General features: G+C 40.5%; 1 protein-coding gene and 1 long non-coding RNA gene across 2 annotated transcripts; both read right to left on the bottom strand.

The window, feature by feature from the left end:
• Window positions 1-2,903: 2,903 nt before the first annotated feature.
• Window positions 2,904-15,086, bottom strand: LOC117094727. The gene is made up of 3 exons (XR_004441659.1): window positions 15,032-15,086; window positions 10,594-10,597; window positions 2,904-3,412 (listed from the first exon to the last, which is right to left on the bottom strand). It is a non-coding gene; the product is annotated as an uncharacterized LOC117094727 (long non-coding RNA).
• LOC117094726 (protein FAN-like) lies at window positions 2,910-6,550 on the bottom strand. Its single transcript, XM_033230861.1, is given in 5 exon segments — window positions 2,910-5,125; window positions 5,127-5,445; window positions 5,613-6,061; window positions 6,063-6,490; window positions 6,493-6,550. Coding segments are annotated over 5 exon segments (2,868 nt in total). The 3' UTR covers window positions 2,910-3,511.
• Window positions 15,087-16,689: the final 1,603 nt, after the last annotated feature.

Below are 16,689 nucleotides of genomic sequence, written 5' to 3'. Positions count from 1 at the left end.
GTCATTCAGGAGCAGGTTGTTCAGTTTCCATGTAGTTGAGCGGTTTTGATTGAGTTTCTTAGTCCTGAGTTCTAGTTTGATTGCACTGTGGTCTGAGAGACAGTTTGTTATAATTTCTGTTCTTTTACATTTGCTGAGGAGTGCTTTACTTCCAATTATGTGGTCAATTTTGGAATAAGTGCGATGTGGTGCTGAGAAGAATGTATATTCTGTTGATTTGGGGTGGAGAGTTCTATAGATGTCTATTAGGTCCGCTTGGTGCAGAGATGAGTTCAATTCCTGGATATCCTTGTTAACTTTCTGTCTCGTTGATCTGTCTAATGTTGACAGTGGAGTGTTGAAGTCTCCCATTATTATTGTATGGGAGTCTAAGTCTCTTTGTAGGTCTCTAAGGACTTGCTTAATGAATCTGGGTGCTCCTGTATTGGGTGCATATATATTTAGGAGAGTTAGCTCTTCCTGTTGAATTGATCCCTTTACCATTATGTAATGGGCTTCTTTGTCTCTTTTGATCTTTGATGGTTTAAAGTCTGTTTTATCAGAGGCTAGGATTGCAACCCCTGCTTTTTTTTTGTTCTCCATTTGCTTGGTAGATCTTCCTCCATCCCTTTATTTTGAGCCTATGTATGTCTCTGCATGTGAGATGGGTCTCCTGAATACAGCAGACTGATGGGTCTTGACTCTTTATCCAATTTGCCAGTCTGTGTCTTTTAATTGGAGCATTTAGTCCATTGACATTTAAGGTTAATATTGTTATGTGTGAACTTGATCCTGTCATTATGATATTAACTGGTTATTTTGCTCGTTAGTTGATGCAGTTTCTTCCTAGCCTCGATGGTCTTTACATTTTGGCATGTTTTTGCAATGGCTGGTACCGGTTGTTCCTTTCCATGTTTAGGGCTTCCTTCACGGTCTCTTGTAAGGCAGGCCTGGTGGTGACAAAATCTCTAAGCATTTGCTTATCTGTAAAGGATTTTATTTCTCCTTCACTGATGAAACTTAGTTTGGCTGGATATGAAATTCTGGGTTGAAAATTCTTTTCTTTAAGAACGTTGAATATTGGCCCCCACTCTCTTCTGGCTTGGAGAGTTTCTGCCGAGAGGTCTGCTGTTAGTCTGCTGGGCTTCCCTTTGTGGGTAACCCGACCTTTCTCTCTGGCCGCCCTTAAGATTTTTTCCTTCATTTCAACTTTGGTGAATCTGGCAATTATGTGTCTTGGAGTTGCTCTTCTGGAGGAGCATTTTTGTGGCGTTCTCTGTATTTCCTGAATTTGAATGTTGGCCTGCCCTACTAGGTTGGGGAAGTTCTCCTGGATGATATCCTGAAGAGTGTTTTCCAACTTGGTTCCATTTTCCCCCTCACTTTCAGGCACCCCAATCAGACGTAGATTTGGTCTTTTTACATAATCCCATACTTCTTGCAGGCTTTGTTCATTTCTTTTTTCTTTTTTCTTTTTTCTTTTGGTTTCTCTTCTCGCTTCATTTCATTCATTTGATCCTCAATCGCTGATACTCTTTCTTCCAGTTGATCGAGTCGGTTACTGAAGCTTGTGCATTTGTCACGTATTTCTCGTGTCATGGTTTTCATCTCTGTCATTTCGTTTATGATCTTCTCTGCATTAATTAGTCTAGCTGTCAATTCTTCCACTTTTTTTTCAAGATTTTTAGTTTCTTTGCGCTGGGTACATAATTCCTCCTTTAGCTCTGAGAAGTTTGATGGACTGAAGCCTTCTTCTCTCATCTCGTCAAAGTCATTCTCTGACCAGCTTTGATCCGTTGCTGGCGATGGGCTGTGCTCCTTTGCAGGGGGAGATGCACTCTTATTTTTTGAATTTCCAGCTTTTCTGCCCTGCTTCTTCCCCATCTTTGTGGTTTTATCTGTCTCCGGTCTTTGATGATGGTGACGTACTGATGGGGTTTTGGTATAGGTGTCCTTCCTGTTTGTTAGTTTTCCGTCTGACAGTCAGAAGGACTGTCTGTTGGTCTGTTGGAGATTGCTTGAGGTCCACTCCAGACCCTGTTTGCCTGGGTATCAGCAGCAGAGGTTGCCGAAGATAGAATATTGCTGAACAGCAAGTGTACCTGTCTGATTCTTCCTTTGGAAGTTTCCTCTCAGGGGTGATTCCACCCTGTGAGGTGTGGGGTGTCAGACTGCCCCTAGTGGGGGATGTCTCCCAGCTAGGCTACTCAGGGGTCAGGGACCCACCTGAGCAGGCAGTCTGTCCGTTCTGGGATCTCAACCTCCGCGTTGGGAGATCCACGGCTCTCCCCAAAGCTGTCAGACAGAGTCGTTCGCGTCTGCACCGGCCCCCGCTGCTTCCCCTATTGGTCTTCAGCTGTGGGCTGTCCCCAGAGGTGGAGTCTACAGAGACAGGCAGGCTTCCTTGAGCTGCTGTGAGCTCCACCCAGTTCGAGCTTCCCAGCGGCTTTGTTTACCTACTTAAGCCTCAGCAATGGCGGGCGCCCCTCCCCCAGCCTCGCTGCTGCCTTGCAGATAGATCGCCACAGACTGCTGAGTTAGCAGTGAGGGAGGCTCCGTGGGCGTGGGACCCTCCCGGCCAGGTGTGGGATATATTCTTCTGGTGTGCCTGTTTGCTTAAAGCGCAGTATTGGGGTGGGAGTTACCCGATTTTCCAGGTGTTCTGTGTCTCAGTTCCCCTGGCTAGGAAAACGGATTTCCTTCCCCCTTGCGCTTCCAGGTGAGCGATGCCTCGCCCTGCTTCAGCTCTCGCTGGTCAGGCTGCAGCCGCTGACCAGCACCGATTGTCCGGCACTCCCTAGTGAGATGACCCCAGTACCTCAGTTGAAAATGCAGAAATCACCGGTCTTCTGTGTCGCTCGCGCTGGGAGTTGGAGACTGGAGCTGTTCCTATTCGGCCCTCATGCTCCGGGTCCTCTTCTTTCTTTTTTTTTAGAGAAAAATATTTTTAATGTAGAAAAGATGAATAGCTATAATGAAATACAACCCATTCCTATACACAGTAAACTTACTGTTATAAGAACTGCTAATCCTTCTCCAGTTTCTTAGAATCTGGGTACAGCATTATAGAAAGTAACCACTCTATGAAAACATACACCCAAAACCCAATGGGTAGCAATTATGATAGATTAGGAAGACAAAACAAATTCAGAAGTAGCAGAGAATACTGCACACTTTCTTGGAAAATTTTTAATTGTTCAGTGCTTTCTGACAAATTTCCCTAGCCCAATTTATCTCTTAGCTGTTCTCTGCTACCCAGTCCTGTCTTCTGACAATCATCATACAGGGATGATCATCTGCCTTACAATGTAACATGTTTTCCCTAGCACTGCCACATTTTATCTGCCTTAAGAGAATGGCAACTAATGGCTTTCAACGAAGTCACCATGATGTAGAAAGTTTAAAACCACAAATTTTCCATGTGGTAAAACTTCTAATTACTAGCATTGCACATTCACCAGTCCGTTTAAAAGTTTGGTTTAAAAATGCATTAAATAGAGTTCAACTTAATATTCAGGAGAGGAAAAGGCATTTAATACTGCAATTTCCAGAAAATAATTTGTCTGTCTTCCCCTCCTGTGATGATACTGCTACACTGTTCATTCATCCATATACATGTCATAGCACCTGTGTGGCCCTGTGTTCTCTCACTGATTTTTGCTTCAAGGAGGTCCCAAACAAGCAGTTCACCAGACTGACTTCCAGATAAAACGGAATTTCCATCCCAGACAAAGCACCTCTGGGGCTCATCTGACGTCATGGAGGAGATGAGCATTCCTGTCTGCACATCAATGACATTAAGACAGCCATCTGCTCCTGTGCTGAGGACATGGCGGCTATCTGGGCTAAAAGCAGTGTCACATACAATCCCTGAATGGCATGGAATCTGGTGCATTAAGGTGGCCGTTGTGAGGTTCCAAATATTCACTGTGCCTTCTTTGGTGCTGGAAACGAACAGTGTGCTTGCAGGATTTAAACTGATTGTATCTACACTGACATCATGTTCCAGCTCAGCCAGCAAGTCAAAGTAGTGTCTTTTGGTGCCTGGCATCTCCGCAGGAACACCAGACCACACCTTCACTGTAGAGTCCCACGATGCAGAATATAGCCTGTTGTCATGCCAACAGATCTTACTAACAGCATCATCATGTCCCATTAATGTGTCCTGGCGTCTTCCAAATGCTACGGAATAAAAATAGACATTATTATCCCATGAAGAAGTTATGACAGTGGCATCTCCTGGTAAAAGTAAACAAGACGATAAAGCCATATTTGAAAATGATATGCTGCTTTGTAGCATTTTCGATTCTTTAGAAAACATCTTCAAAGTGGAATCTTGGGATGTTGTGAAGACTGAAGATCCATTGCGAGAGACTGTGATTCCAGTAACTGCTTCTTTGTGGATTTTATAGTGCTCATGTAACTGCAGTTTGGTGATGTTATTCCAGGCCAGTGTTTTGCTTTCTTCGGTCAGGTCTTCAAAAGACTCTTCACCTGGAGAGACTGGGAAATCTGCCATAGAAGCATTATAACTCGAGGTCTGGGACAAACTTTTAAATTTTGGGGTGATCCTTTGAGGATGTGGTGTCACAAATAGTTGTTTTGGTGTTTGCCCAAATTCCAAGATTTGTGTAAGCATGGCTACCTTCTCATTAGGATCCTGGATGCTGTTCAAGTCTACACCTCCTTCATAGGTCAGGGGATGAAATACATTATGGGCCCCAACTGCACCACTCCCTTTTTGTTTGTAGCCAAATATTAGATCAATCCACTCGTGAAGGTGTTCAGACACATAATTGCTTTCCAATGCATCTTTGCTCTTCTGGGGAAAGTCCTCGGGACTGGAGGCCCAAGGGGGAAGCTCCACATCGTCAACCATCTGTCCTCCTTGTCTGTTTCCCAAATCCAACTTCAGGCTGTTGACTAGAAAGCTCACATCATCACCATAGAATTCTGGAATTAACTCTTTAAAATCCATTGCACCATCCAGACAATTTTTCCAAGTTTCTGCAATACTGTTGAACATTCTGTCTGCATTATCAAATCTTCCATTCTGTAGGCTCAGCGTATACTCTGGTGCAATCCTAACAAGATAAAAAAGTACATAACCCGGGGAAGAGTAGTGACTCCCATACATGAACTTTGTTTGGTTCAGGCATTTCCTGGTATAGTGTCAGTAGCCTCTCCAGCCGTTCCTTATTTAGGGCCCCCACTGGCTTACTAAGATCCCGGAAGGTTCCTGGATTTGACAAATCTAATTCTGAGCTGGAATAATCATGTATTGTCCATGGAAACCCAGGGTACTGGGAGAGGTCGTTGCAGCTGTGGTCGGCCAGGTTGTTGAGGTGAAGGAGGTACTGATAGTTGGAAAGGTGTCCACGCTGCCACTGCAGCATGTAGCTCTCGGCAGTGTGCTCCGCCACATGGTGCTCTAGGTATGTGGCAATGTAAAAATAGAGATCATCCGGGCGCCTGTAGTCCCAGCTATATGGGAGGCTGAGGCAGGAGAATGGCTTGAACCTGGGAGGCAGAGCTTGCAGTGAGTGGAGATGGCGCCACTGCACTCCAGCTGTGGCGACAGAGCGAGACTCCGTCTCAAAAAAAAAAAAAAAAAAAAAAAGTAGAGATCATCTCTATCTGGAGGTTCATAGAACTTGAGGTAGATGTTAGAACACAGATCGTCTTCTGTGCAAAATACTTCCAAGCCCAGAGGCATGAGGCCGTGCCTCCTTTTGTAGATGCGGCGAACATCTTGGAGTGTTATTTGGACCACAGGTTTCGGGTAGCCGTTGAGAGGCTGAAAATAGAGGTTTGTGTCTGTGATGCACACGTGTCCAGGATTGGTCACCAGAGGCGTCACCATTTCTGCTTTGCATTCCATGTGCAGCTTTTCAGAAATGTTTTGGAACCTGTTTTTGTCAAATGATGTTCTAGCCAAACGAGACTGCAAAATAGCTGTTATCATGGCGGTTTGGTCACCCAAATTGTCAAGGCAGGATGCTCTGTGAAACTGAAGCAACGTCTCCACAACATCTTCCACTTTCCCGGGAACATCCAATTCAAAAACATATTCCATTTTGCCCCCTTTCTATTTCATATGGTGCAACAACATTATGTTCTTTAATGAAATATACCTGACTGAAAATGAGTGAAATACTCCCAGATTTTTCCTTTGTGAAGTGTCTATTGGCTCCATTTTCTCCATGCTTTCCTGTTTCTATACAGTCTCTCAAAGGAATCTTGATGATGGGCTGGGATATTGCATCTGGTTCAAAAATCGCTGATTTTGAACATATTTTTAAGGATCCTCTGATTTTCCTTTCATGGTGACTGCCCTTGTGCAAAATGTGATTGACTCTATGCTGTTCAAAGTAATACTCCTCCAAGTTAAGCAGCAGCAAGGAAATCCTCCCCAGCGAACGCGGGGGCTTGCGTGCCAGGCGCCAGCGTAAGGATCCGCGCCCCGACCCCGCGCGGCCTTCCGGGTGAGCTGCCCGCGGCCGCCGGGACTGCACTGCCGCCCGGCTCAGCGTGCTTCGGCTGCCGGGTGGGATCTGGCCTGGGCGGCCATCCGGTTCCTGTCCCGGGAAGGCTCTGACCCAGTGTGCCACATTTTCTTAATCCAGTCTATCACTGATGGACATTTGGGTTGATTCCAAGTCTTTGCTATTGTGAATAGTGCCGCAATAAACATACGTGTGCATGTGTCTTTATAGCAGCATGATTTATAATCCTTTGGGTATATACCCAGTAATTGGATGGCTGGGTCAAATGGTATTTCTAGTTCTAGATCCTTGAGGAATTGCCACACTGTCGTCCACGATGGTTGAACTAGTTTACAGTCCCACCAACAGTGTAAAAATGTTCCTGTTTCTCCACATTCTCTCCAACACCTGTTGTTTCCTGACTTTTTAATGATTGCCATTCTGGGTGTGAGATGGTATCTCATTGTGGTTTTGATTTGCATTTCTCTGATGGCGAATGATGATGAGCATTTTTTCATGTGTCTGTTGGCTATGTGAATGTCTTCTTTTGAGAAGTGTCTGTTCATATCTTTTGTCCACTTTTTAGGTTTTTTTTTTCTTGTAAATTTGTTTGAGTTCTTTGTAGGTTCTGGATATTAGCCCTTTGTCGGATGAGTAGATTGCAAAAATTTTCTCCCATTCTGTAGGCTGCCTGTGCACTCTGATGGTAGTTTCTTTTGCTGTGCAGAAGCTCTTTAGTTTAATTAGATCCCATTTGTCAATTTTGCTTTTGTTGCCATTGCTTTTGGTGTTTTAGACATGAAGTCCTTGCCCATGCCTATGTCCTGAATGGTATTACCTACGTTTTCTTCTAGGGTTTTTATGGTTTCAGGTCTAACATTTAAGTCTCTAATCCATCTTGAATTAATTTTCGTATAAGGAGTAAGGAAAGGATCCAGTTTCAGCTTTCTACTTAAGGTTAGCCAGTTTTCCCAGCACCATTTATTAAATGGGGAATCCTTTCCCCATTTCTTGTTTTTGTCAGGTTTGTCAAAGATCAGATGGCTGTAGATGTGTGGTATTATTTCTGAGGACTCTGTTCTGTTCCATTGGTCTATATCTCTGTTTTAGTACCAGTACTATACTGTTTTGGTTACCGTAGCCTTGTAGTATAGTTTGAAGTCAGGTAGCGTGATGCCTTCAGCTTTGTTCTTTTGGCTTAGGATTGTCTTGGCATTGTGGGCTCTTTTTTGGTTCCATATGAACTTGACAACAGTTCTTTCCAATTCTGTGAAGAAAGCTGTTGGTAGCTTAATGGGGATGGCATTGAATCTATCAATTACCTTGGGCAGTATGGCCATTTTCACAATATTGATTCTTCCTATCCATGAGCATGGAATGTTCTTCCATTTGTTTGTGTCCTCTTATTTCACTGAGCAGTGGTTTGTAGTTCTCCTTGAAGAGGTCCTTCACATCCCTTGTAAGTTGGATTTTATTCTCTTTGAAGCAATTGTGAATGGGAGTTCATTCATGACTTGGCTCTCTGTTTGTCTGTTACTGGTGTATAAGAATACTTGTGATTTTTGCACATTGATTTTGTATCCTGAGACTTTGCTGAAGTTGCTTATCAGCTTAAAGAGATTTTGGGTTGAGACAATGGGGTTTTCTAAATATACAGTCATGTCATCTGCAAACAGAGACAATTTGACTTCTTCTTTTCCTAATGGAATACCCTTGATTTCTTTCTCTTGCCTGATTGCCCTAGCCAGAACTTCCAAGACTATGTTAAATAGGAGTGGTGAGAGAGGGCATCCCTGTCTTGTGCCAGTTTTCAAAGGGAATTTTTCCAGTTTTTGCCCATTCAGTATGATATTAGCTGTGGGTTTGTCATAAATAGCTTTTATTATTTCGAGATACGTTCCATCAATACCGAATTTATTGAGAGTTTTTAGCATGAAGGGCTGTTGAATTTTGTCAAAAGCCTTTTCTGCATCTATTGAGATAATCATGTGGTTTTTGTCTTTGCTTCTGTTTATATGCTGGATTACATTTATTGATTTGCATATGTTGAACTAGCCTTGCATCCCAGGGATGAAGCCCACTTGATCATGGTGGATAAGCTTTTGGATGTGCTGCTGGATTCGGTTTGCCAGTATTTTACTGAGGATTTCTGCATCGATGTTCATCAGGGATATTGGTCTAAAATTCTCTTTTTTTGTTTGTCTCTGCCAGGCTTTGGTATCAGGATGATGCTGGCCTCATAAAATGAGTAAAGGAGGATTCCTTCTTTTTCTATTGATTGGAATAGTTTCAGAAGGAATGGTACCAACTCCTCCTTGTACCTCTGGTAGGATTCGGCTGTGACTCCGTCTGGTCCTGGACTTTTTTTGGTGGTAGGCTATTAATTATTGCCTCAATTTCAGAGCCTGCTATTGATCTATTCAGGGACTCAACTTCTTTCTGGTTTAGTCTTGGGAGAGTGTATGTGTCCAGGAATTTATCTATTTCTTCTAGGTTTTCTAGTTTATTTGCACAGAGGTGTTTATAGTATTCTCTGACGGTAGTTTGTATGTCTGTGAGATTGGTGGTGATATCCCCTTTATCATTTTTTACTGTGTGTATTTGATTCTTCTCTCTTTTCTTGTTTATTACTCTTGCTAGCGGTCTATCAATTTTGTTGATCTTTTCAAAAAACCAGCTCCTGGATTCATAGATTTTTGGAGGGTTTTTTGTGACTCTATCTCCTTCAGTTCTGCTCTGATCTTAGTTATTTCTTGCCTTCTGCTAGCTTTTGAACGTGTTTGCTCTTGCTTCTCTAGTTCTTTTAATTGTGATATTAGGGTGTCAATTTTAGATCTTTCCTGCTTTCTCTTGTGGGCATTTAGTGTTTCCTTCTACACACTGCTTTAAATGTGTCCCAGAGATTCTGGTATGTTGTATCTTTGTTCTCATTGGTTTCAAAGAACATCTTTATTTCTGCCTTCATTTCGTTATGTACCCAGTAGTCATTCAGGAGCAGGTTGTTCAGTTTCCGTGTAGTTGAGCAGTTTTGATTGAGTTTCTTAGTCCTGAGTTCTAGTTTGATTGCATTGTGGTCTGAGAGACAGTTTGTTATAATTTCTGTTCTTTTACATTTGCTGAGGAGTGCTTTACTTCTAACTATGTGGTCAGTTTTGGAATAAGTGCAATGTGGTGCTGAGAAGAATGTATACTCGGTTGATTTTGGGTGGAGAGTTCTGTAGATGTCTATTAGGTCTGCTTGGTGCAGAGTCGAGTTCAATTCCTGGATATCCTTGTTACCTTTCTGTCTTGTTGATCTGTCTAATGTTGACAGTGGGGTGTTAAAGTCCTCCCATTATTATTGTATGGGAGTCTAAGTCTCTTTGTAAGTCTCTAAGGACTTGCTTTATGAATCTGGGTGCTCCTGTATTGGGTGCATATATATTTAGGATAGTTAGCTCTTCTTGTTGAATTGATCCCTTTGCCATTATGTAATGGCCTTCTTTGTCTCTTTTGATCTTTGATGGTTTAAAGTCTATTTTATCAGAGACTAGGATTACAACCCCTGCCTTTTTTGTTTTTCCATTTGCTTGGTAGATCTTCCTCCATCCCTTTATTTTGTGCCTATATGTTTCTCTACATGTGAGATGGGTCTCCCGAATACAGCACACTGATGGGTCTTGACTCTTTATCCAATTTGCCAGTCTGTGTCTTTTAATTGGAGCATTTAGTCCATTTACATTTAAGGTTAATATTGTTATGTGTGAACTTGATCCTGTTATTATGATATTAGCTGGTTATTTTGCTCGTTAGTTGATCCAGTTTCTTCCTAGCATCGGTGGTCATGACATTTTGGCATGTTTTTGCAATGGCTGGTACCGGTTGTTCTTTTCCATGTTTAGTGCTTCCTTCAGGATCTCTTGTAGGGCAGGCCTGGTGGTGACAAAATCTTTAAGCATTTGCTTTTCTGTAAAGGATTTTATTTCTCCTTCACTGATGAAACTTAGTTTGGCTGGATATGAAATTCTGGGTTGAAAATTGTTTTCTTTAAGAATGTTGAATATTGGCCCCCACTGTCTTTTGGCTTGTAGAGTTTCTGGTGAGAGATCTCCTGTTAGTCTGATGGGCTTCCCTTTGTGGTTAACCCGACCTTTCTCTCTGGCTGCCCTTAAGATTTTTTCCTTCATTTCAACTTTGGTGAATCTGGCAATTATGTGTCTTGGAGTTGCTCTTCTCAAGGAGTACCTTTGTGGTGTTCTCTGTGTTTCCTGAGTTTGAATGTTGGCCTGCCTTGCTAGGTTATTGAAGTTCTCCTGGATAATATCCTGCATAGCGTTTTCCAACTTGGTTGCATTCTGCCTGTCACTTTCAGGCACACCGATCAGATGTGGATTTGGTCTTTTCACATAATCCCATATTTCTTGGAGGCTTTGTTCATTTCCTTTTACTCTTTTTTCTCTAAACTTCTCTTCTCGCTTCATTTCATTCATTTGATCTTCAGTCACTGATACTCTTTCTTCCAGTTGATTGAGTCGGTTACTGAAACTTGTGCATTTGTCACGTAGTTCTCGTGTCATAGTTTTCAGCTCTGTCACTTCATTTATGGACTTCTCTGCATTGATTAATCTACTTATCCATTCTTCCATTCTTTTTTCAAGGTTTTTAGTTTCTTTGCACTGGGTATGTAGTTCCTCCTTTAGCTCTGAGAAGTTTGATCAACTGAAGCCTTCTTTTCTCAGTTCATCAAAGTCATTCTCCATCCAGCTTTGTTCCATTGCTGGCGATGAGCTGCATTCCTTTGGAGGGGGAGATGCGCTCTGATTTTTTGAATTTCCAGCTTTTCTGCCCTGCTTTTTCCCCCATCTTTGTGGTTTTACCTGCCTTTGGTCTTTGATGATGGTGATGTACTGATGTGGTTTTGATGTGTGTGTCCTTTCTGTTTGTTAGTTTTCCTTTTGACAGTCAGGACCCTCAGCTGCAGGTCTGTTGGAGTTTGCTTGAGGTCCACTCCAGACCCTGTTTGCCTGGGTATCAGCAGCAGCAGGGGCTGCAGAAGATCGAATATTGCTGAACAGCGAGTGTTGCTGTCTGATTCTTGCTCTGGAAGCTTTGTCTCAGAGGTGTACCCAGGCTTGCGAGGTGTGAGGTGTCAGTGTGCACCTAGTGGGGGATGTCTCCCATTTAGGCTATTCAGGGGTCAGGGACCCACTTGAGCAGGCAGTCTGTCTGTTCTCAGATCTCATCATCCATGCTGGGAGAACCACTGCTCTCTTCAAAGCTATCAGACAGGGATATTTACATCTGCAGAGATTTCTGCTGCTTTTTGTTTAGCTATGCCCTGTCCCCAGAGGTGGAGTCTACAGAGGCAGGAAGGCCTCCTTGAGCTGCAGTGGGCTCCAGCCAGTTCGAGCTTCCTGGTGGCTTTGTTTACCTACTTAAGCCTCAGCAATGGTGAGCACCCCTCCCCCAGCCTGGCTGCCGCCTGGTAGTTAGATCTCAGACTGCTGTGCTAGCAATGAGGGAGGCTCTGTGGGCATGGGATCCTCCAGGCCAAGTGTGGGATATAATCTCCTGGTGTGCCGTTTGCTAAGACCCTTGGTAAAGCACAGTATTAGGGTGGGAGTTACGTGATTTTCCAGGTATTGTGTGTCTCAGTTTCCTTTGGCTAGGAAAAGGAATTCCCTTCCCCCTTGCGCTTCCCAGGTGAGGTGATGCCTCGCCCTGCTTCAGCTCTTGCTGGTTGGGCTGCACCTGCGGACCAACACCAGCTGTCCGACATGCCCCAGTGAGATGAACCCGGTACCTCAGTTGAAAATGCAGAAATCACCCATCTTCTGTGTCACTCACCCTGGGAGCTGGAGGCTGGGGCTGTTCCTGTTCGGCCATCTTGGGCGCCCCCTGACTTTTAGATTCTTATAGTGAAAGGAAATTTTATCCTTTTGTCTTCAAGGTCTGCAGTCTGTAGATTTCCTTGAATTCATTACCAGTATTGAAATTCCATTTAATATGTTAAAAAATGCTTCCTCCCCAATCTATAGTCAGTTTTTAGTTATCTGTTTGAGGCAGTGCTGCATATGAATTTTCAAGCTCTCATTAGCAGTAGGAAGCCTCAGATTTACCTGTTTGGGCAAAAGGAAGCTTGAGAATTTCTAGAATTTACGTTCAGTTTTAGGAAGATAACTTTTACAGTACAATTTGAAATTTTCTTTCCACGTTAGGGAAGTCTTTAGGCAAGAAGATACCCCCAAGGCAGGAAGGTAGCAATTTGGTTTGCCTTTTATATTAATTTTAGAATGGTACATTTTCCTCTAATTTGAATTGGATTGCAGACAAGAATAGCACAGTTTTCCTATCTTTTTGAATTGGGTATTCATGGTAGACTTTGCATTTTACTTAAAATATGAATTCTTAGACTGTCAGATTTTCACATTTGTTTAAACAGATTTATCAAGCATTTAATATGACAGGAACTATACCGAGTACCCTCCTACTTCTGATCTTAAGTCATTATGTGAGGACAATTATCCTTCTTTTAGAAGGGAGGAAATTGATATTTAATAGAGAAATAAGCCTAAGAAAGAGCTGGTTAGTGACATGTCAGACATTTGAGCCTATATCTCAATTCTGCAAGTTCCTTAACTTTTACAAATCCAAAATTTTTTAATTATAACTTTAATTCCAGTTCACTGTAGAACATTTGAAGAATACAGAATATAAAAGGAGAAAATGAAAATAGCTATAATCTCAACCCCTGGAAATAGTATTTTTAGATATTTTCTTCTAGTTTTTTTGACATATTTTACATAACTGGGAACAGTTATGTTCTTTCTTCCAGAAAGTAGGAAGCTTTCAGATTTACCTGTTTGGGCAAAAGAAAGCTTGAGAATTTCTCTCTAGAATTTACACTCAGTTTACACTCTAAAATTTACACTTTCTAGAATTTACACTCAAAAAGAATAAGACTGTGTGTATACCATCTTATTCTTTTTGTATTCTGTTGTATAAGCATTACCCCATGTTTTAAAAATAACTGTATTATTTTAACTAGCTGCATAGTATTCCAGCATGTAGATATACAACTATTTATTTAAATATTCCCTTATTTTTGAACATTTCAGTTGTTGTAATATGTCTAACTTTTTGGTTTAAAGTTTCTGTGTATCATAAAAAACTTAAATAAATTTACAAGCATAACAGAAACCAAGAAAAATGTTTGCCTCATACATAATTGCTACCTTTTATGAGAATTTTAAATTATATGAGAAATTTCAATTTCATGTGCAGATAGCAGGGTACTAAGCTGTACACATTTTTTAATCCCTATGATGTTAATTATACACAGGCTCAAATGCACAGGCAGAAAGACTGGAAGGAATTACATAAAAGTCTTAAGAGTTGCCCTCATCTCTCACCTAGATTGTTAAAATAGCTTCCTAACTGACCCCTTAATTCCACTTTTGCTTCCTTCTAGTCCATTTTTCACACAGCAGCCAGACCAATCCTTGAACTACAGAAATCATTTTAAGTCATTTCTCTGCACAGACCTCCCAGTGACTTTGTCACAGTGAAATCCATAGTCCTTGCCATTGCCTACAAAGTCTTACCTATCTATGCCTCCCACTCCCCAACTTTTATTTTCTCTCTGATTTTAATCTTCTACCTCTGATCCCATGTTTCATTTCTCTAGCCACACTGGCTCCTTGGCTGTTCCTTCAAAGTGTCAAGCATGTTCTTTTCTTTTCCTGTTGCTATTCCTTCTGGAATGCTCTTTCTCAAGATACCTGCAGTATTTGTTGACTCACTTACTTGAAGTTTCTGCTTGAATATCATCTTATCAGAAAAATCTATAAATGCTATAATATTTATCATTCTTTTAAAAAAAGCGTCATTCTATACTATATAATCTACATTATTTTTATTTTTAGCACTGACCTAGTGTACGTTTAATGGTTTGTCTCTACTCACTAGAAACTAAACTTCATGACCACAACTTTTTTCAGTTATTGCTGAATTCCCAGAAACCTCAACAGAGCAGGGCATGTAGCAGGCACTCAATAATTAATTGTTGAACAATAATGATTTTCTCTGAGTAGTAGAATTGTAGATAGTTTTAATTTAAAATTTTTATTATATTGAACAAATATTATATATATAAAACCTAAAACTTTAATACATCACAATTATTCTCTGGGAATTTACTCATTACTTCTGGGTTATCCAATTTATTGGCATACAATTGTTCATAGTATTATCTTAGGATCCTTTGTATTTCTGTGGTATCAGATATAATTTCTCCTCTTTAGTTTCTGATTTTATTTGAGTTTTTCTTTTTTCTAAGTGTAGCTAAAGGTTTGCCAATTTTGCTTATTTTGGCAAAAAAAAAAAAAACTATTTTTAGTTTTGATTATCTTTTCCATTGTCTTTCTAGCCTCCATTTCATTTACTTCTGCTCTAATCTTTATCATTTCCTTCCTCCTGCTAACTTTAGCTTAGTTTGTTTTTCCTCTTCTAGTACCTTAAGGTGTAAAGTTAGGTTATTTATTTGAGATTTTTCTGTTTTCTTCATGTAGATGTTTATTACTATATACTTCTTTTTTTTTTTTTTGACAGAGTTTCACTCTGTCGCTCAGGCTGGAGTGCAGTGCAGTGGCATGATCTTGGCTAACTGCAATCTCTGCCTCCCAGATTCAAGTGATTCTCCTGCCTCAGCCTCGCAAGTAGCTAGGATTACAGATGCGTGCCACCACACCTGGCTAATTCTTTTTGTATTTTTAGTAGAGATGGGGTTTTATCACTTTGGCCAGGCTGGTCTTGAACTCTTGGCCTCAAGTGATCTGTCCACCTTGGCCTCCCAAAGTGCTGGGATAACAGGCATGAGCCACTGTGCTCAGCCCTATACACTTACTTCTTAAGACTACTTTTGCTGCATCGAATAAGTTTTGACATGTGTTTTCATTTTGATTTATCTTAAGATACTTTCTGATTTCCTTTTGATTTCTTTGACTCGTTGGTTGTTCAGGAGCATGTAGTTTAATGTCCACATATTTGGGAATTTAAAAATATTTGTCCTGTTATTGATTTCTAGTTTCATACCATTGTGGTTGGTAAATATATTTGATATGATTTCAGTCTCCTTCAATTTGATAAAACTTGTGTTGTGGTCTAACATACGCTCTGTCCTAAAGAATATTCCATGTGTACTTTGGAATAATGTGTATTGTGTTACTATTAGATGGAATGTTCTATGTGTGTCCCTTAGGTCCACTTGGTCTACAGTATAGTCCAAATCCAGTGTTTCCTTATTCATTTTCTGTCTGGATGACCTGTCTGTTCTTACAAGTGGGGTATTGAAGTCTCTCACCATTATTGTATTGCTGTCTGTCTTGCCCTTCAGATCTATTAATAGTTGCTTTATATATTTACGTGCTCTAATGTTGGGTGCATATATATTTACAGTTATAGTCTCTTGATGAATTAACCCATTTTTCATTATATTAATTATCTTATTTCTTTTTACAATTTTTTTATTTCAAGTCTATTTTGTCTGATAGTAGAATAGTCACACTACTTTCTTTTGGTTACCATTTGCATGTAATATATATATATATTATCCCTTTTCTTTCAGTCTGTGTGTTCTCAAAGCTAGAGCAAGTCTCTTGTAGGCAGCTTATTGTTGGGTCTTGTTTTAATAAAAAAATTCAGTCGCTGTCTTTTGATGGGATAATCTAATTTATTTACAATCAAGGTAATTATTGATAAAGACTTATTGTTTATCATAATTGTTTTCTGGCTGTTTTGTAGATGCTTTGTTTCTTTCTGTAGCTCTTGCTATCTTCCTTTGTGATTTGTTCATTTTCTGCAGTGGTTTGCTTTGATTTGTTTTTTCTTTATCTTTTTGGTATCTATTGTAAGTTTTTGCTTTGTGGTTACAATGAGGCTTACATGAAACATGTTATATTTATAATAGTCTATTTTAAACTGATAACTTTCATTGCATACAAAAACACTATGCTTTTACTTCTTCACCTCTACATTTTATGTTTTTGATGTCATAGTTTATACCTTTTTATATGATGAATCCATTAACAAGTTATTGTAATTATAGTTACTTTCAATATTTTTGTCTTTTAAGATTTCTCAATTTTATTAGGCAAAGAAGGCAACACTGATATGGTAAGCTGTAATAGTTACTGTAAAAAAAATTTGAATAATTAATGGTCATTTGTATGTTTCTTGTATGTATCAA

This window comes from Trachypithecus francoisi, unplaced genomic scaffold, assembly GCF_009764315.1.
Source record: "Trachypithecus francoisi isolate TF-2019V2 unplaced genomic scaffold, Tfra_2.0 Lachesis_group13, whole genome shotgun sequence".
Lineage (NCBI taxonomy): Eukaryota > Metazoa > Chordata > Mammalia > Primates > Cercopithecidae > Trachypithecus > Trachypithecus francoisi.
Note: the sequence above shows the minus strand (reverse complement) of the source record. Positions and strands in the feature narration are given on the sequence as shown.